This window comes from Penicillium manginii (assembly GCF_028828005.1).
Source record: "Penicillium manginii strain IBT 31320 chromosome Unknown utg000001l:1.0-3466041.0:1.0-3467806.0, whole genome shotgun sequence".
NCBI classification, from domain to species: Eukaryota; Fungi; Ascomycota; class Eurotiomycetes; order Eurotiales; family Aspergillaceae; genus Penicillium; species Penicillium manginii.
The window spans coordinates 520919-540661 of record NW_026643102.1 but is presented as its reverse complement, the minus strand read 5'-3'; the positions used below and the strand labels follow the sequence as shown (position 1 = coordinate 540661).

General features: G+C 45.4%; 8 protein-coding genes across 8 annotated transcripts; 6 read left to right on the top strand and 2 right to left on the bottom strand.

Moving 5' to 3' along the window:
* Positions 1-5896: 5896 nt before the first annotated feature.
* N7533_000195 (Zn(II)2Cys6 transcription factor) lies at positions 5897-7885 on the top strand (the record flags this gene model as incomplete). Its single annotated transcript, XM_057096845.1, has 1 exon — positions 5897-7885. The coding sequence occupies one exon, from the start codon at positions 5897-5899 to the stop codon at positions 7883-7885; it is 1989 nt and encodes a 662-aa protein (XP_056965338.1).
* A 255-nt stretch (positions 7886-8140) lies between these two features.
* Positions 8141-9268, bottom strand: N7533_000194 (TauD/TfdA dioxygenase family protein; the record flags this gene model as incomplete). Its single annotated transcript, XM_057096844.1, has 2 exons — positions 8141-8808; positions 8869-9268. 2 exons carry the CDS (start codon positions 9266-9268, stop codon positions 8141-8143), a joined length of 1068 nt encoding a protein of 355 aa, XP_056965337.1.
* Positions 9269-9644: 376 nt separating this feature from the next.
* N7533_000193 (SDR family oxidoreductase) lies at positions 9645-10433 on the top strand (the record flags this gene model as incomplete). Its single annotated transcript, XM_057096843.1, has 1 exon — positions 9645-10433. One exon carries the CDS (start codon positions 9645-9647, stop codon positions 10431-10433), a length of 789 nt encoding a protein of 262 aa, XP_056965336.1.
* Positions 10434-10764: 331 nt separating this feature from the next.
* N7533_000192 (NAD-dependent succinate-semialdehyde dehydrogenase) lies at positions 10765-12244 on the bottom strand (the record flags this gene model as incomplete). The annotated part of the gene is made up of 2 exons (XM_057096842.1): positions 10765-11473; positions 11538-12244. The coding sequence occupies 2 exons, from the start codon at positions 12242-12244 to the stop codon at positions 10765-10767; spliced, it is 1416 nt and encodes a 471-aa protein (XP_056965335.1).
* A 284-nt stretch (positions 12245-12528) lies between these two features.
* Positions 12529-13293, top strand: N7533_000191 (HpcH/HpaI aldolase family protein; the record flags this gene model as incomplete). The annotated part of the gene is made up of 2 exons (XM_057096841.1): positions 12529-12704; positions 12762-13293. 2 exons carry the CDS (start codon positions 12529-12531, stop codon positions 13291-13293), a joined length of 708 nt encoding a protein of 235 aa, XP_056965334.1.
* A 439-nt stretch (positions 13294-13732) lies between these two features.
* Positions 13733-15331, top strand: N7533_000190 (uncharacterized protein; the record flags this gene model as incomplete). The annotated part of the gene is made up of 3 exons (XM_057096840.1): positions 13733-13896; positions 13937-14688; positions 14751-15331. 3 exons carry the CDS (start codon positions 13733-13735, stop codon positions 15329-15331), a joined length of 1497 nt encoding a protein of 498 aa, XP_056965333.1.
* A 2119-nt stretch (positions 15332-17450) lies between these two features.
* N7533_000189 (uncharacterized protein) lies at positions 17451-18458 on the top strand (the record flags this gene model as incomplete). The annotated part of the gene is made up of 2 exons (XM_057096839.1): positions 17451-17845; positions 17900-18458. 2 exons carry the CDS (start codon positions 17451-17453, stop codon positions 18456-18458), a joined length of 954 nt encoding a protein of 317 aa, XP_056965332.1.
* A 259-nt stretch (positions 18459-18717) lies between these two features.
* Positions 18718-19739, top strand: N7533_000188 (DUF3632 domain-containing protein; the record flags this gene model as incomplete). The annotated part of the gene is made up of 2 exons (XM_057096838.1): positions 18718-19159; positions 19306-19739. 2 exons carry the CDS (start codon positions 18718-18720, stop codon positions 19737-19739), a joined length of 876 nt encoding a protein of 291 aa, XP_056965331.1.
* Between the last annotated feature and the right edge of the window lie 4 nt (positions 19740-19743).

Sequence of the window (19743 nt, the reverse complement as noted above, 5' to 3'; positions counted from 1 at the left end):
TCTAAGTATATATAGAAAGGTTAGGAATTATATTAGGTAATATAATACTTATTAATAGAATAAACTATTATAATATATCCTATATAGAGAATTATAGAACTTAGAAGTACTAATATAACTATAGGAATAGATTATACTGAATTTTATTACTAAACTACTAAAATTAGAAGGATATAATATAATTATAGTAGTTATAGACTAATTAACGAAATACTTATATATAATCCTAATAACAGAAATAATCAATACCAAAACTATAATATCCCTATTGTTTAGATATATAGTTACTAACTATAGAATACCTAAGAAAATAATATTAGATAGAGACAAACTCTTTATAAACAAGATATAGAAATTATTTATAGATATTATAAGTATTAAGTATAGACTCTCTACTATCTATTATCCTTAAATAAATAGCTAAATAGAATAAATAAACTAAACCTTAGAATAGTACCTAAGATACTATATAAACTACCAATAGGATAACTAGATAGAACTATTACTATTAGTATAATTTATATATAATAATACTATATATATAACCACAAAAGAGACCCTATTCTTTATAAACTATAGGTATAATTTCTTAATTATTAGAGAAACTATTAGAAAATAAGTAGAGATAGAATTATTAAGACTTCTAGTCTTAGAACTTAAATAGCTATACCTCTAATTAGTAAAGAATATTAAGTTCTTTAATCTATAAATAAAATACTACTATAATTAAAGCTACTAAAAAAGACTAGACCTAAAAAAGAGAGAAAAAGTATACCTCCTACATCAGAATATTAAAACTAAATAACTAAGCTTAAAGCTTAACTATCTAAAACTAGGATTTTTTAGAATTAAAGAAAAAATAGAACTAGTTAATTATTACTTAAAGCTACTAGAAAGTATAAAGAAAATATATCTAATATTCTATATTTTATTACTAGAATTTATACTAGAAAATATACTAGATACTACTAATATTAAAATCAATAAAACTAATAAAGAAAAATATAAAGTCAAGAAGATCCTATAAAATAGATAGTATAGAAATTAGTAATAGATTTTTATAAAATAGAAAGAATACTCTACCTCAGAAAATATATAGAAATCTATTAAGAACTTAAGAGACTATTACTAACTAGTTTAATAGTATTACTAAAAAGTAAAATAGATACTATAGAGAAAGAAATAAAGAAAGTATTAAAGTTAGTATTAGATAAAGGACTAACTAATACAATTATCTATATTAGAGTAGAATCTTTAGATATTACTATAAAGACCTAATAGTTCCCTACTAAAGTATAATTAATTCTCTCAACAGTAGTACAAAAAGACTTAGCCTTATACTCTTTTTACTTAGACTTAACACACTTATCCTTAAGGTATTATAACTCCTTAACCTTATAATACTTAAACTTTTCTAACTTAGTAATTTCTTAATATTTATAAACAATAAAATTACTAGTACATTTTTTCAATAACCTCTTTTATTTTTATAGATATACTAGTTTAGTTAGTATTTCTTATTAGATAAAGAAAATCTTTTCCTCCTTATCCTCTAATAAAGTTTAGAAAACTAGCAGTTAATACTACTCAGTATCAGTAAATAACTCTTTAGATATCTTATACTTTACAGTACCACTAGTATAGTTATAACTAGTACAATAATAGAAACAGTCAGACTGGATATATATTTTATTCTAAGTAATACAACAAAGATAAGGAATAAAGAACTTAAAGCCCTTACACTTAATCAACTAGTAAAGTTTACACCTAGAGATACCTAAGGAAAGTATAATTAGTATATATTAAAAAAATAAGACAGAAAATAAAGAAACCAATACTTACTTAAGAAGGGTAAGTAATTATAAAGGATTCTTAAGGATAAGAATTAAGAAGAGAGAAAGATAATATTACAGACTTTACGATAAGGGACTACAACTTACTAATAGACTACCAAGAGCCAACCAAACCAAAGGAATATATATTAGCTCTAGAAATCATATATATAATAATAGATACCTAAGGCATCCCTAGGACTAAGGATTAAGAATAATTACAGATCATATAATAAACAGCCAGAATCAGCCTCTAATTCACTAATATAAACTATACTACACTTAACCACAACATAGCTAGTATAATATATAAACAGGTATTTATTCTACTATTACCTATATTACGCCTAAAATGTAAGTACTAGGAAAAAACCTATATAACTTCCCAACAATATAATAGAATCCTATCCTATTACTAGGATAGGAATCCTAACTATAGGATAGGAAGGACTAGGATATATAGGACGCTTATTATATATATATATTTAGTTCTTTATAATTAATTAATCTAAGTTACTACAGTATACCTTTTAGGATTACTCTTTATTTAGTTTCAGTCTTATAACAAACATACTACAAGTAGAGGAGCTCTTCAGACTAACTTACTTAGTACACTACCTAGTACCTCCTTTAAAGTTACTCTACAGAATCCGAGCCCGTATAAGGCTTAGCACAGCAACAGTACGATTGCAAGTAGAACTTAAGGAGTACAAGTAATAGATATCACGAACAACCAACAACACAGACAACAACTAGTAAGTTATCACCCAGATCTAACCACTCACTATAACCAGTTAGCAAAGTGTGTAACAATTGTCCCTCCCTAAAGTTTAAATTAAAATCTCTCCCTACTAGTGCTGCACTACTATATCTGATTTTATTCGGTCTTTTGATTTATAATTACTATGTATCTTCTATAAGGTATTTAAAAATTAAATAAATATTATCCTTTAAAGTGTTTAGAGCAGTATAAATCAATTAGTATAGTTTCAGTAGAGAGTAAAAGTGAGAATATTGATAGCTTTTATTTTATTGATCTATGTGACTCTTGCTAATTTGTCTGTTAAAGTAGGTCCTAGGTATTATATAATTTTTAATCTTGATACTACTATATATCTATCTATTTAAGAAAAAATCAACAAAAGTAGTAGTGGCTTAGAACATTTAGATTCTAATTCTATAGCTACCTTAGTTACCACCTTAGTAGCCTATATGGAAGAAATAGGGATACCGGAGTGTATCCTAGCGGAAAACAATATAATTAAGCCTTGGGAAATAGGGTATAAGAGAGTGATTAATTATATAAAATCTTTGCTATAGAAGAGTAGTGTGAGACAGAAAGTCCTACAAGCATCAGGGGATGTTTGAATATCTTCACCGATTGCCAAAAGAGGAAGTTGTATTAGAATATTGGTCTTGAGCTTAGTAATCAGAAGATGAGATGAAAGAGATCAATAAGAATGATGATAAAGATAGGTTTGCTGGGGGGGGTGCAGGCCCTTTTTATGTTAAATCTCTTGGGCGGTAAGCCATAGTAGACTAGGCCTGATTAGGCCTTAGGCAGAATATTGTTCATCAGCGGTGTGACAAAATAGGCTAAGCCTATTTGGGCCTTTGGCAGAACTCCAAGCATCCGAAATATATTTTGATATTTTAGTATCAGATAGTCAGGCTTTTAGTTAAGCTTAACGATAATAGTTATACTCAATAAGCCTTCCAGTTAAGATATTTAACCGGAGAATAGTTAAGTCTTTTAACTATTTAATAGTTATAGAAGTTTCTCTTCTTTATATATTCAGAAGTAGAAAAAGGATAAGAGTTTTATACTCTCTTTAGGGAGCTTTTAAAGATAATCAATCTGTAAGCAAGAAACAAGGAAAAAGTCCTATCCTATCTTCAGAGAAATAATCAGTCAGCAAAGAGCTAATCCTAAACATACGCCAATATTTAGAAATAATAATAAACTATCTTAATTCTATGATACGAGGTACATCATCTGAGATAACACCGGAGATAAAGGCACTATTATAACTTACGACTAAATTGCTGTTACAGAAGCATAATATAGAGACTAAAAAAGTAGAATTAGGAGCAGATTCTATAGAAGATACGGCTCCTAAACATAAGAAAACGGAATTTATCTTCAAGAAATGTACTGATGAGAATGGTAAGCGCTACGGCTGAAAAGTCAGAAAAGGATTTCTGTAAGCTGCTTAGTGAAATCGCCCAATAACAACTAAGACTGTCAAGATAAGAGGGAAAGAATTAATTTATATATTTATGGGGCTACCAAGAGTTAATGAGGTTGAATATATATGGCCGGACAACTTTAATTAGTTCTTAAGGAAAGTGTAAGTCCGGGCTTCTGTTTATCCTATTTACTGTTGGGCTGCCTTGTATAGCACTGGTTTAGTATTTTACTTTATATATAAGGTAATTGATCCTGCTACAATATATTACTTAAAGCTATCTTAGTTAAGAGTACATTATACATCAATATATACATAAATATCTGTATCTCTGTCAATACAAAGATATATCAGTAATTATATTTACTAGTTAAAATACTGATGATCAAAGTAATACTCAAAGACTACTAAGCATAAGTAATGACCAGGCTACAGGCTCAGAACATACTATTTACGGTAATTACACAATCTTATTTTATTAGATACCTACCTATAAGCAGCTTATTCAGCAAGGGGCAAAGGCTTATAACCAGATCAGCACAAAGATATAACGAGTCCAAATTTAGCTGATTATTATTTGCAAAAATCCAATCCTGGGACTGTTTTTCTCCATCTAAAGTAATACATACCGCAAGAAACCAATTTTTCTTAAGTTGCTCCAAGGAGATACAATAAGATTTTGGAGGTTGACGGGCCACTAAAAAAAGCTGCCCAAATGCTGTTCGGCATCTGACGACTATACTTGAGTATGAAAGGATCTCTTCTATGGAACCCAACCAGCCGATCCAATTCCTTCTCTGAGATTAATAACTAATCTATATCAGAAAAGGAAATCAATTATGATATGTTATCTAGATGAAGGAAGATAGATAGCGAGTCTTTCTTGTATAATAGGCTCAGCGACTATAACTGCTTTTGATTGCTCGAAGAGGCTTTTGGCATGATCTATATCACTAAAGAACCTCTGTAGCAGATCGCAGGATTCGACCGAGAAATGTATTGCGTCTGTCGCTCACTTTCAAATACTGTTAAAATGGTACACAAATTTTGGTACCTGATAGGAATAGACTCTCCGAAATAGTTGATATACGGAGCTGGATACTATCTTTATACTACTTTCAGTAAACTATAATGGGCTTGAAAATACCGCAAACTTTAATGTTACTGTGCTTCCTAGAAACAGATTGCTAATATCTTATCTTCGGTATCAAATAAAGGATAGAACTTTCCTTTAAATTCCAGAGGGTAAGGGGCCACGGGTGAGAATGAGATCAGGACTAATTCAGACATGACTATCCAGGAATCTAAAACTACATTCTTCTGTAGAACAAACATTTGTACGGGAACAGCCCCGCATATATGGTGATTTTACAAGATTAAGTCAAGTCCCTAGAGGCTTTTGTCGGTCTAGTGGTTTATTTTACTCAATACAACGGAACTCTTCATCCAATGCTTTTCTTGAGGGCCGAATCAATCTAAATTCCACTAACTTGTATCTGACTGCTGAAATAGTCCTTTCGTGGAACATGAAGAAATTATTGAAAGTAGCTAACAAGGAAAGAAAGGATCAAGGAGTGAGAATCTCGAAGATAATTTGAGCTTGTCAAATACTTCCCCGTTAATACACACTCCACGACTATGCTTGCAAGCAGCACCTAGCTGTTATAAAGCTCATGAATGGCGTGTAAAGGCCGAGTACTATCGTACTTTGAGATATGGGGTCCACTAGTTCATAAGTTGCCGCGGCTACTTGTCCACTGATAGAAGAGGAGGGGAAACCCCAGATCAACGCTCGTGACTCGGTCATTCTCCGCGCTTACATACGAGAGTTTCCCCTCCTCTTCTCCACTGCGAACTCCTCCAACTCCCAACGACATGGCTTCGGAGCGTGGAGAATCCAGACGACCGCACGCCCGCCGACGCATCATTCAGACCTGTCTTCCTTGTCATCGAGCGAAACGAAAGTGCAATCGCAAGAAGCCGTGCTCGCAATGTCTTCGACGACATACAACCGGTAGCTGCGTCTATGAAGCCATCGCCGCCAGCGACTTGGAGCTGCTGGAATCGAGTGATATCGACCTCGCTGCCGAAAATGCCACTCTGCGTTCTCGCCTCCACGATCTCGAGGCTGCTGCCAATGTTTTTCGCGAGCAATTGCGGCAGACGAAGAACCTGCTGGCTCAAGAACAGAGAAAGGCCGCCTCGTCTCCGGCACAATCGTCGTCGACGGGACACAAAGACGAACAAGGAGTTTACTACGGTCGCTCGTATTATCTCGGCGGCCCAGCTGCACCGGATCTGCTGCAGCAAATGATGTTGCTGTTGCCAGATAACCAGACGGACATGCTCTTCGCCTTCTCGGGGTCGTCGAACAATCTCCAGCCGATGCTGAACGACGCACCATATCTTTTCCCGACCTTTCCGGCCGCCTGCGGTGTCGAACACATGCTTGCAATCCTGGACGATATCGGCCGAGTTCGGGCGGATTCTCTGCTCGACAGTTACTACGAACTGGTCGATCCGCTCCACCACTACGTGCCTACGCCCTGGTTGATGCAGCGTTATGAGCGCTGTTGGGATCGGGAAACCCTGCCACAAGCCCAGGAGGCTGCCCTCGTCTTTGCGGTGCTCGCCTTGGGTAATTTGGTCTCGGATAACGAACGGTCCAGCTTCCTGTTATCCGCTTCGATGCAACTGCTTCGCATCTCCAACATGCTCGCCGTGCCAACCCTCGATACGTTGCACAGCTTCTGTTACATCGCGGTATACATGCAACATCAAGGCAAGCTGAGTGAATACTGGCCACTGCTCGGGCTGGTCATTCGGCTGGCGCAATCCCTCGCTCTCCACCGCGATCCCAGCACGATCCCTTTGCTACCGCCCGAGGAATGGGAAATCCGCCGACGTCTCTTCTGGGTCATCGCGGCGCAGGAGACGGCGCTGAGCTTGATGTTTGGTCGTCCATACGGGATCGGGTTCGCCGACTGTCAGATGCCACAGAATGTCCGCGATGACGAACTCTTCAACCCTTCCAGCACAGTTCCTCGGGAGCCCACCTACACCGAAATTTCATATAACCGACTGACATGGGAACTGGGGGAGATGACGCGGGAGATCATGGACGATGCGTTTCGGCAGCGTGGACCGGCCGACGTCAATCGTTTGAAGCTCACCGAATCGCGCATCCGACATTGGCATGAGACGGTGCCGGTCGAGTTCAAGTTCACCCCGTCGACGAGTCGTGATCTGCAAGAGTGTTCTAATCTGGAGAACCGCAAGCGATCCGTGCAAGCGGTCCTTTTACACATCATTGTCAACCACAACATTTTGGTCTTGTTTCGCAAATCTCTCCTCGCTAAAGGGGACTGGGAGGTTCGTCGGCCCTGTTACGAGGCTGCGTTCAGCATCGCCGACGGTTGGAAGGCCTTGCAGGATAACTTCCCCAAGATGGCGCGCGTGGCATTCTTACACTGGTTCCGGGCCTTCCATGGCGCTCTCATCTGTTTTATCGCCATTCGCATGGAGGGTCGCGATTCGGGCTACCGCGACAAGGCACTGGCGTCATGGATCTCGTGCTTGAGAATCTTTCGTCGTGTGCAAGACCAGAACCCGAGTATCTCAGCCTGTTGGCGAGCGCTCGGCCGACTGGACGTCGTCATGAAAAAGGAAATGGCAGGGGAGCAACGGAGCTGGCGCCGTACTATTCCCAAGGACGTCAAGGATTCGTCGTATAATCTCCTCCTCGGACCATCCTCATCGCAACCGGATGACCATTCTCACAGCATGACGCCTCCCCATCAATTAGCCCCCCTTGCCCGAGAACCCTCTGCTAGGCGATTTCAACGTGCCGCCGGCTCCCAATGACGCGAACGAGCCAGCGCTAAATCCAGCGGCTGTTGGACTGGATGACGGCATCGAGTTGCTCTACGACAATTACAATGCGAATATTTTCGATCTGGACATTCAAAACTGGCCTGCGTGGTTAACGGGGTCCAACAGTCCTCAGTACAGCACCTATTTGGGCGCAGATCCTTCCACGGCGAAATGAAGCATGAGGAACACAACATTCAAATTTTTAACGCTTGTATATAATGAACCTACATCCCCTCCCAACGCCACCTACAACGCCTCCACTTCCTCCCGTGTCTGCGTTTCTGGCGTTGGCTGGGCAGCGATATCCACCGTCCCTCCCGCCAGCACGTCGACATCCTCAGCATCCAGGTGCAACTTGGCGCCAAACACGTAGGGACCGTTGTCATATACCGTCGTCCGTCGCATGTCTCTGCGATTCGCTTGATCCTCAAAGGCAGTGGCGCGATGCATCGTGCATCGGTTATCCCACTGGACCAAGTCGCCGATGTTCTTCCACTGCACCTTCAGCTGGTACTTTGGTTGCTGGGCGTGGTTGAGCAAGTATCGAATTAACTGCGTCGACTCCTTGTTAGACATGCCGATGATGCGGCGCAGATGGCTGGCGATGTAAAGTGTCTTGCGGGATGTGTCGGGGGCCGTCTGGACGACGGTGTGATATGCCGGCGGGATAGTGATCTTCTCCTGGTCGGTTGGTTTGTCGAATTCTTCGGGAGCGGCCAGCTTGCGTGAATGCCAGATCCAGTGTTCTCCGATCTTGCCCTCGAGGTCTTGCTTGACGTCGGCAGGGAGGTCGTCGTAGGCGGCTCGCATGTCGGCGTAGAGGGTCGCGCCGCCCGAGGAAGGGATTTCCACGGCTCGCAGGGCGCTGTAGCAGGATCGGTGTTGGTTAAAGGAAGAGTCGGTATGCCAGAGTCCTATGAAAATGAGTCAGTTCGATCATGACGGGGGACACTTGCTTACGGGGCGCTTCTCACCATTTCCCTTGCTATGCCACCACGCCCGGCTGTGCTTGGAGATGATGTTTCCCTCGGCGTCGAGGTTTCCCGCATCGTACAAGTGCGGCGACGATGCTCGACGAGGCTTGTTCACGCCATGGATGCTCTCCAGCGCACCGAAACTCTTGGAGTATCGCACATGCATATCGTCGTCGAGGCCCGTGGACCGGAAAGCAAGCACGCCATATTGATTTTGCAACTTGATCAGCTGCGCGATCACGGGAGGCGACAACGGTTTGGTCAAATCGACGTTGGAGACTTCTGCGCCAAATGTGCCATTGACAGCACCCAGAGGCGTGGCTTTGGGGAGAGTCGAAGACGCAGTAGCAAGGCCGCGGCAGGAAATTCTCCGGCAAAGTTGGCGCGAGAGAGAGTACATGATGAAAAAAGTGGTCGTAGTTCCGTTGGCTTATCGATCGTGTCTTTGTGACTCGTTCTGATTGCCTCGCCATTTAACCCAGACTAACTCCGCCATCTCCACGTTCTGGCGAAAAGGCGGCGGACGAAGTTTCCCCCCATCCGAAGTGCTTTGGACACGGACTCCAATGGGGCTGGATACGATGCCATTACCGTCCGCCATCTTGCGGTGTTAAGACGGCGCAGAGCGGCGTTGTGCGGGGGATGGACCATGCATCGGCGGCCGATACTCGAATGGGATATAATAAATGCATCACATATCATCAGTATGATCTGAGTGGTCATCAATATCATCAATATCATCATCATCAACAACCTTGAATCTTTTACCCATCACCATGACTGTCGCCAACGGATCTGGACGCCTCCAGGGCAAGCGTGCCCTCGTGACCGGCGGCTCAATGGGGATTGGCGAGGCCATCTCACGCAAACTGGCCGGGGAAGGAGCGTCCATCCTCATTGCCGATCTCAACGCCCAGGAAGGCGCACGCGTTATCGAAAGTCTTCGCACCGCTGGGACCAAAGCCGAATTCGTCACCGCCGACGTGACGAAGCGGTCGGACTGGGAACGCATCGCCGAAGCCGTTGCCTCGCATTTTGGCGGTCTGGATATCCTCGTCAACAACGCCGGTGTCGCATATACCGCCGAGTCGTCGCTGACGGTGTCCGAATCGGCTTTTGACAAAGTCTACAACGTCAACGTCAAATCCATCTTCCATTCCGTGCAGACCATCTTCCCCATTTTGATTGACGGCAAGGGCGGTTCGGTGATCAACATTTCTTCCATTGCTGCTTTGCGCCCCCGAGGCAAACTGGTCTGGTACAACTCCTCTAAGGCGGCCGTCTCTAATGCCACCAAGGCGTTGGCCCACGAGTTCGGTCCTCAGGGTATTCGCTGCAACGCCGTGTGTCCCGTCTTGGTCCCCACGCAGCTGGCCAACAACTTCGTGCCAACCTTCGAGAACACGGAGGAGGGTCGCAAGAAGGCGGCCGAGCTCTTCCAGATTCCATTGGGAAGATTGACGACCACAGACGACGTGGCAAACACGGTGCTGTGGTTTGCTAGTGATGAGAGTTCGTTTATTACGGGAATGGATCATAGTGTGGATGGAGGACGAAGCATCTAGTTGGACATTGTATTTCCATAGATGAATTGCGATAAATGAGAAGATATTCGATCGGTCTATATATATATCATACTTTGCTCCCTCTCTCTCTCTTTCTCTCCTTCCCTCCCCCCCCTCTCTCTCTCTCTCTCCTGTATTTTCTTTCCTATATTGCTATTGCTAGAAGAGTACAGTATCTTCGGTCATTATATATTTATTATACTTCTTTCTCTTTCTTTCCTTTCCTATTCCTATTTACTATAAAAGAAATACGTTCGGTCAAATGAATCTCATATATATTCTCAGCGAGAGAAGTAGAGAACTACCGGATATCAATCATTACACATCTAGTCTAAGCATCTGGCACCGCCACTATAATAGCCTTAGTGACGGTAAACTCCTCAACCCCCCATCTTCCCCCCTCAGTACCAAACCCACTGTGCTTGACTCCACCAAAGGGCAATTCGCCTCCAGCAATGACGCCTGTATTGACGCCCACCATGCCCGTGTCCAGTTTCTCGGCCACTCGCCATATGCGAGCGCTGTCCCGCGTGCAAATATAACTGCCCAAACCCACGTCCGACTTGTTCGCCAGCGCAATAACTTCAGCTTCGGTGTCGAATGGATACAGCGCCGCGACCGGCGCAAAGATCTCCTCGTCGTGCGACAACATCTGCTCGGTCATGTCCGTCAACACTGTCGGTTCGAAGAAGTTGCCTGATCCCTCGATGGGTTTCCCGCCATGCAACAGTTTCGCTCCTTTACTGAGAGCATCTTCCACATGTGCCTGCGCCTTCGTCACTCCCCTTGCAATTGTCAGAGGTCCAACCACAACGCCCTCCCCAAACCCATCCCCCGTTTTCAACGCCTGGAATTTTGCCACGAGAGCTTGCGCCACCTTCTCGCCGATCCCGCGCTGCACGTAGATGCGATTCGCGCACACGCATGTCTGTCCGGAATTGCGTACTTTGGCCCCTATCAACGCCTCGACGGCCGCATCCACGTCGCAGTCGTCGAAAATAATAAACGGCGAGTTCCCCCCCCAGCTCCATCGACAGCTTCTTCAACGAGTTCGCGCACTGTTGCATCAGAAGTTTCCCCACGCTCGTCGAACCTGTGAAGGACAATTTTCGCAGAATGGGATCCTCGCACAGCGCCAGCCCAACCTCCTGCAATCGTCTTAGACTCGTCACCACGTTCAACACCCCCTTGGGAATCCCCGCCTGCTCGCCCAGATACGCCAGCGCCAGCGCCGTCAAGGGCGTCTCCCCCGCCGGCTTCAATACCACCGTGCACCCGGCGGCGATGGCAGCCCCGGCCTTGCGCGTGATCATAGCCGCAGGGAAGTTCCAGGGCACAAGGCAGGCCACAGGGCCGATGGGCTGCTTGATAGCGAACTGGCGATTTCGCGTGTTAGCCGCGGGGATGATGTCGCCGTACTGGCGTTCGGCTTCACCAGCGTAGAACTCGAGGTAGCCAGCGGCGAATGCGATCTCGCCCTTGGCTTCCGCGTAGGGTTTCCCGTTCTCCAGCGTCAGGATCATCCCCAGATCACCGGTGTTGGCGAGCATCAGATCCGCCCATTTCCGAACGATCTTTCCGCGCTGCTTGGGCGATATGTCGCGCCAGGAGTTGAAGGCGCTTTCGGCTGATTGTGACGCGGAGGAGACGTCGCGTGCCCCCATCTCGGGGATTTTGGCGATTACAGTGCCATTGGCTGGGTTGATTACGTCGAAGGTCTCTTGGGTGCTAGATATGCTCAGCCATTCGCCGTTGATGTAGCCCTTGGTGATGAAGAGGGAGGGGTCGCGGAGGGTGGGAGTGAACAACATGGTTGCGAGTGAGGATTGGTTACGGTGGCGTTGAGAAGAGTGGAAGTGGGTTGCATTCTCTTTGAATCTGTGCCATAATAAATAATATCGTATCGCCTTGTTCTACAAAGACTGGATGGAGATTCGCCTGCGGAGTTAGACCGGCCGACCGGCGCCGCCGCAAACAAACCGGGCCAATTTATGGAGATGATAAATGGATGGAAAAGCAATTCACCTATAGCATATGGTTCCATCACGATCACTTGATCAAGATTAATTCGGAAACACGACCAAAATCTCCAAACATGACCGACCTCCACGCCGACGCCGCGGAATTGGCGCATCCCAACCGCATGCAGGAGCGACTGCAAGCCGGCGAAGTCGTCAGTGCCATGTCCATCCGGTATTCAAGAGGCATTGAGATCGTGGGATATGCCAAAGCCGCGGGCATGAATGGGGTTCTGATCGATTTGGAACATAGGTATACATTCATTTCCTTGCCGAACCTCCCTTGTACATGACCTAATAATAAACTCAGCTCCATCGATCTCGACCAATGCGCCCAATTCACCCTAGCATCGCTAGCCCATGGCATCACATCCATTGTGCGCGTACCATCGCTAGCCGGCTCGGTAGTAGGCCGAGTGCTAGACGGCGGCGCACAAGCCATCATCATCCCACACGTGAAGACGGCACAGGACGCGCAGGAATCCGCCAGCGCAGCCAAATTCTTCCCGGATGGAAATCGATCAGCGATTGGGGGATTGGCGGCGTTGAGTTACGGCGTGTTTCCGACCATCGTGGCCAACAGGGCGGTCAACCAGCGCGTCATGTGTATCATCATGATCGAGACCCTTGAGGCGTTGGAAGCCGTTGACGAGATCGCCGCCGTCCCCTACGTGGACGTGTTACTCATCGGCACCAATGACTTGTCGGCCTGTCTGGGTGTACCGGGCGAACATGACGATCCCCGAATTACGGAAGCTTATGCCAGGGTCATTGCTGCCTGTCGGAAGCATGGACGTGCTCTGGGTATCGGGGGGGTTGTATGCGCGTCAGGATCTGATTGATCGGTTTATTGGTATGGCGGATGGTATTGGGAGGTTTATTATGTGTGGGAGTGATCAGGACTACGTGCTTGAGGGGGCAAGGAGGACAGCTAAGTGGTTGAAGGGGTATAATTTGTAGTCTTCACTGGTATGCACTACTACTCCGTATACATGATTCAGAAACATACCTTAGGGCATACACCGGCAGGATTCAATTCAATTTCACCATTTAGCCGTGTCATTCCCCGTCTTAACACCGCAAACCTTGTCACTCCCCACGGGGCCCCGGGATTGACTTGCTTAGCCGCTTAACCCTAATTTCCCCACCTTCTCCGGAAATCATAGTATGTGGGGAGGCCATGCGGAAGATGCACCTTAAAGCCGGTCCATCCCTAGTATTGCCATCTCTGGTCCATTGCGTACTCTACCAACTCGAAGAAAACTCGAGAAATTCGCCATCATGGGTGTGCTGCAGAACTTGCGCCTGTGGGAGAACAATGTCACCCAGATCAACGAGTATGGCGAGAAGGTCACCACCAAAGTGCCTCGACGCATGCCGCCGAATCCCTGGAGGATTCTTCGTTTGCTCTCGGCTAAGTCGTATGGATACTTTTTCATGGGAATGTAAGTCTCTGCCTCTCTCTTCGTGTTTGTCCTGTTATAGGCGTCTGACTCCTTCGACTAGAGCTGCCTGGACAGCCGATGGATACGACTTCAACTCGGTGAATCTCGTCACGACGCAGCTGTCCGCCAAATACGGCGCATCGCTGCCCCAAATCACCCTCTCCATCACGCTAACGCTGCTCTTCCGTCCGCTGGGCGCCATGCTACTGGGCATGGCCTCGGACATGTGGGGACGCAAGTGGCCGCTGGCCATCAACATGTGGATTCTCGCCGTGCTGCAAATCGGCACCGCCTACGCAAACACCTACGCTGCCTTCATCGGCGTGCGCGCGCTCTTTGGCATCGCCATGGGTGGGGTTTGGGGTCTGGCCGCCGCCATGGCCATGGAGAACATGCCCACCGAGGCTCGCGGCTTGTTCTCTGGGATCCTCCAGCAGGGATACTCCATCGGATATCTCTTGGCAGCGGTCGTGAATATCACTGCCGTTCCGAATACCAGCGAGGGATACAAGGCCATTTTCCACGTCGGGGCGGGGTTTTCTGCCCTCGTGGGGTTGATTCAGATCTTTGTGCCCGAGTCAAATATCTTTGTCGACGGGGGCGATGAGCCAAGGGTGTCTCAGGCTGTGCGGATTAGAATGTTCGTCAAGGATCTGAGGTTGGTGTGTAAGCAGTACTGGCGCATGTTCTTGTATTGCATCTTGCTGTGTACTGCCTTCAATTGGATGTCCCATGGTGCCCAGGATATGTACAGCACGTATATGAAGTTGGGCAAGGGGTTTAACAACACAGGTATGTCTCTTGCTCTTATAACCTCTTGTCTAATCCTTTGGTACTAACCATGACCATGATAGACGCCTCTCGCGCAACGATCGTCGGCCAAGTCGGCGCCGTAGTCGGCGGCACCATCTGCGGATACTACTCGCAGTTTTTAGGCCGTCGACTAACGGTGGTGCTGGCCTGCTGCTTTGGACTGGCGATCATCCCTCTCTGGTCGCTGCCCACGGCCTGGGGCCCATTGGCTGCGGGTAACTTCTTCCTGCAATCGGCCGTCAATGGCGCATGGGGCGTGATGCCGGTGCTGCTGAACGAATACGCGCCGCCGCAATTCCGCGGCGCTTTTCCGGGAACCGTTTATCAGATCGGAAACATGATCTCCGCCCCGGCAGCAGAGATCCAGACCCATGCTGCCACCGCGTGGATCAAGGATGGGAGACCAAACTATGGCCAGGTCATGACGATCACCCTGTGCATTGTCTTTGGCTTGGTGGCGGTCATCACGGCGTGCGGGCAGGAGAGACTCGGTAGTCACTTTGAGCTGGTGAAACGAGCGGGTGCCGAGGAGAATATCGTGCGCGAGATGGCGGAGATGGGTATGGTGAAGGAGGACTTGGGGGATGCGAAGCATGTGGAGGTTGTAGGAGACAAGGTGTAACGTAGTATTATTACGATTTCACAATACACCCCGATGTGATATGGCGATTTCCACGAGTCTCATGTGGTACTGTATTAACTAAAATACAATTATTGTATAAAATTTGGCTAGTGTATTTGTATAAAAAAGAATATTTGACTCCATACATATATGCGTCACTATCCGCATTGTCGTACGATAGTTATCGATCGATCGTATCCAACTGCCGATAACGATAGTTTTTCATTATCGATTATCCTGTCTCGGTGATAGTGGCAGATATTGCGGGCATAATTAAAGAGCTGTTCAACACTAGCACCGCTTGCAGGAGTAGAGAGAATATCCCGGACTAGTACTGCAAGCACTGGGTATTCCTGCTCATGCTTCTTCCAGAAGAGACAAAGGTTTCCTTTTATAAGGCCTGTAGTATTGTAAGCCAAGATCTAGGGATTACTACAGAGATATAAACCTTTTGAGAGATATTGGGTAATCTTATCCACTGACTGATCTACCTCGGGTTGCAGAGCTGTTTGTAAATCCATGATGAAAGCAAGATCATTATTAGGATTGTCCTGAGAGGCTTTGGGTTCTGTTGTATTGATCTGGGGGAGAATACGCTGTTTGTAGTGTTTAAATTCGGCTTGTAATTTATCCTGATAGATCTTTATAAAGTCAGCCTGCTTACTATTTGCATGAGTCCCTCGCCAGTCGTCATTATCAAAGTAGCGGAGCTTCTTAGATAGGCAGAGGATAGTAGCAATTGTATAGACTGCTCTATATAGCTCAGTATCAGTCGCTGTATAATACTTCCTAAGCTTAGCTTTAGCTGTACATAGTGCCTGGAGCATCCTAATCTTCCAGAGAACACCCTTTCGCTTAAGCTTTTCTTCAGCTATATTAAGATAATTAAACAGTTTATTACAGATACTGAACACAGAATAAACTGTTACATCACAGGTCTTTGATAGAACATATATCATATCAAAGAACAGCTTTATAATAAGGAGAAGATAGTCCATTTGACGCTATTCTTCCTCAGAGAGCTTGAACTAGGAATAGTGATATATAGTACAGTATAGATCAAATACTTACTGTAGTTACTTAGCACAATTAAGCATCAGAAATTTTGAATTCTAGCGTGTACGTACATCCTGGATTAGCAGAAGCCTGATAGGTGTTGTTTGAAGAGCCTGGAAAGCATTATGTTGTTGAGGACTAGCATTAATAAACACAGTAAGCTCTCAGATCTAGATTAAGGATTAGTTACTAGGATATAGTAGTATATACTAGGAATGAATATACTTTCTTTAACGTATTTGTGATATTACCTGATGATTGTTCTGAGAAAGACTGGATTGATTTTGTTCTTAATTCTGGCCACTCTGATTCTGCTTCACTATTCTTTGGATTAGCTCTGATTTTCCCAAGAAGATTGTGTAGGCTTAGCTATATAATACGCACGATACAGGGAATACGGAATATCGGAGTATCACTAAGCGTCAGAGGCCCAGCTAGCTCTTGAACAGCTTGGATCATCTTTATATTATTGGATGCATTATCGGTTATGATTAAGAGTACTCGATTGGTAATCTGGTGCTTCTTGAAGATGTGTAGAATAGTTTTACTGAGATAGGCCTCTGTATGTGATCCAGGCTGGTGCTTAAAGCCGAGAAGAACCTTACAATAGTTCTAATCTTCATCAATAAGATAGCCAGTGACAGCCATAAATGCCTGAGAGAATGGGGACATCCAGCAATCAAGTATAGTAGGTACCTCTGCCCAGGTGGTCGCACTAAGTACTATTATATAATCTGAGATTAGGCGGTAGAAAACAACCTTGGAAAGTCCCACCTGCCACCAACAACCACCTACTACTACTAGTAGGTACAGTCCTACCAGGAGGAGATTAGACTCTGGAATCTGCGGTCGATATTCTACTCGGCTTTCTCATATGTGTAGCAGGTAATTAGCGGATCAAATCCCGAGTCCGATATCAATTGAGTCAAAACGCAATGAGTCATTCCGGTAGCATAGCACGTCAGCAAAGACAAAACAACCTTGGAAAATGAACACAATAACAAACCTAAGAACCATCAAGAAATCCAGGAATCAGTACAGCGATCTCAATTGCTGTTCCAAAATGATCTCCGCATATTCCCAAGACCAATTATCCAAGTACCTGATCTACATCGCCTTACCAACCCCTTACGAAAAATACATCTCAAACCCCTCCTCATTCCCAAAAACCAACGAAGCCCTGACAGCCCTATTCCGCTGCCAAATAACCAGATTTCCATACGACAATCTCTCAGTGCACTATTCCGCGACCAATCTCGCAAACATCGAGCCGCAGAGCATTTACGCCAAGTTTCTGGGGCCACAGGGTGACCAAGCCACGCGTCGCGGGGGTTATTGTCTTGAATGCAGTATCTTCTTTCATCACGTTTTACTTGGACTGGGATTTTCGGTTTACCTCACCGGCGTGAGGAATCGGGCTCGCATTGATGGGATTCCGCAGGGGGAATTCAAGGGATGGTACGAATGAAAATGTTGTGAGTCATTTGAATCAGCCCGCTAACCCGGTCGCAGGACACATATTGTGAATATAGTTCGACTTCCCGATGGAAAGGAGTATCACACCGATGCTGCGTTCGGTGGAGACGGACCGACCAGACCTCTGCCGTTGATTTCGGGCAAAGTGTGGCCGAACCTTGGTGCGCAGGAGGTGCGGCTTGTTTATGGTAATATGCCAAAACAGCAGCGGCCGGAGCAGAAGGTTTGGATGTATCAGTATCGGAATGGTGCGGAGAAGGAGTGGAATACTTTTTACAGTTTTGCCGAGTTTGAATTCTTCCAGGATGATTTTGAGGTGATTAACCGGTATACTAGCTGGGAGGCGCGGGAAAGGGGTAATTTTTGGGTTGTCAAGTTTCTGCGCAATGGGGAGACTGCCGGTCTTCCTGTGCTTGAGGGCGAAGCGTTGAATGAGAGACCGGAGGATGTCTACGTGGTGGGGAAAATCATGTTTGTTAATGATGTGGTGAAGGTGAATTTTGGCGGCAGGACGAGGGTGATTGATGAGTTTAAAACAGAAGAAGAGCGGGTCAGCGGGTTGAAGAAATGGTTTGGTATTTCTCGGCTTGATTAGGGGTATCTTATGGTATGCATTTTCCAAGATTTTTGAGTTAATTTGTTTATACAGGGCAGTTTAGACCAGATTGCAGGTGCCTGAAGAATACAAATCTCCGAATGTAACCTTACCGCGTGAGAAGAATGGATGATCTGATAGGCTGGATTTGATAGTCCCTTGACCAACATTCGGCGGGGCTGATAGACATAAAGTCGCTCTGCACCGCGGGGTTCCCAACTTATTCTCTTCCATATAATCATTCAATATAATCACAAATATGAATATCAACGCAGATGAGAGATTGGATCTGACATCCGTGACCAATCACGGAGACAATACCTCCAATTTATCAAGCCAAGAACAGAAACTATTCAAGGTTCTGCACGATGTTGTCCAGCCCGGCGATGCGATAACGCCAGACGCAGCTGCAGAACAGATCAATGAGTATCTTCGTAGCCACCCGAATCGATCCGGGGAAAGGGAAGAAGATACTGAAGTTGTCGGGGATTTCCTGGGTTCTTTCTGGTCGCTATTGACCTCTGTTGTGGAATATACACCTTACAACCACCCCGGCCAAGACCGACTCGTCATTACGATGCAATCCTTGACCAAAAGGACTCAGGGATCTTACGCAATTTGGGGGGTATGTTCCCCAAAATTGAATCTAGAAATAGATGATCAGCAACTAATCCAATCCAGCAATCTGCACTACAAGTTTGGTCCGACCTACCTTTACTAGGACCCTGCGTGCGAGAGAAATGGAACTGGGCAGGTGAGTAGACATGAAAATAAGAAAAAGCGAGAAAGAGAAAAAGGAAAAAATCCAAAAGCCGAAGAGTATGAATACTAATACTAACCATCCCAGCAACCCCCTCCTTCAACAACCCATACCATGAAATGCCTGGCGCAAAAGAATGGATCAACATAAACGCATTCACAGCCCGACTAATCGGTGCAAAGATCGTGAACTGGGAAACCTTTCCAATCTGGGCCCTGCGGGAAGCACTCGAAGAGCCCTTCCGTAGCGTGGCGGAAAACGATATCCACGCCCTTGTCGCTGCGCAGTGGATTTTCCATGCTGGGGAGGTTATCTACGGCCTTAGTGTTGAGGAGTCTCTTGTTGAGAACCCGAGGATTACGAAGGGGGGTTCGCTGTTTGATGGAGAGAGCGGGTTTAATATGAAGCGGTGGGCGTTTTGGAAGAAGAGGGCCGGGGCATTGAGTAATGAAGTTTCGGCTGATGTTAGAGAGATTGCTTCTGCTGTTGTTGAGAAGATGTCTGAGATCGAAGGGAACTAGTGGG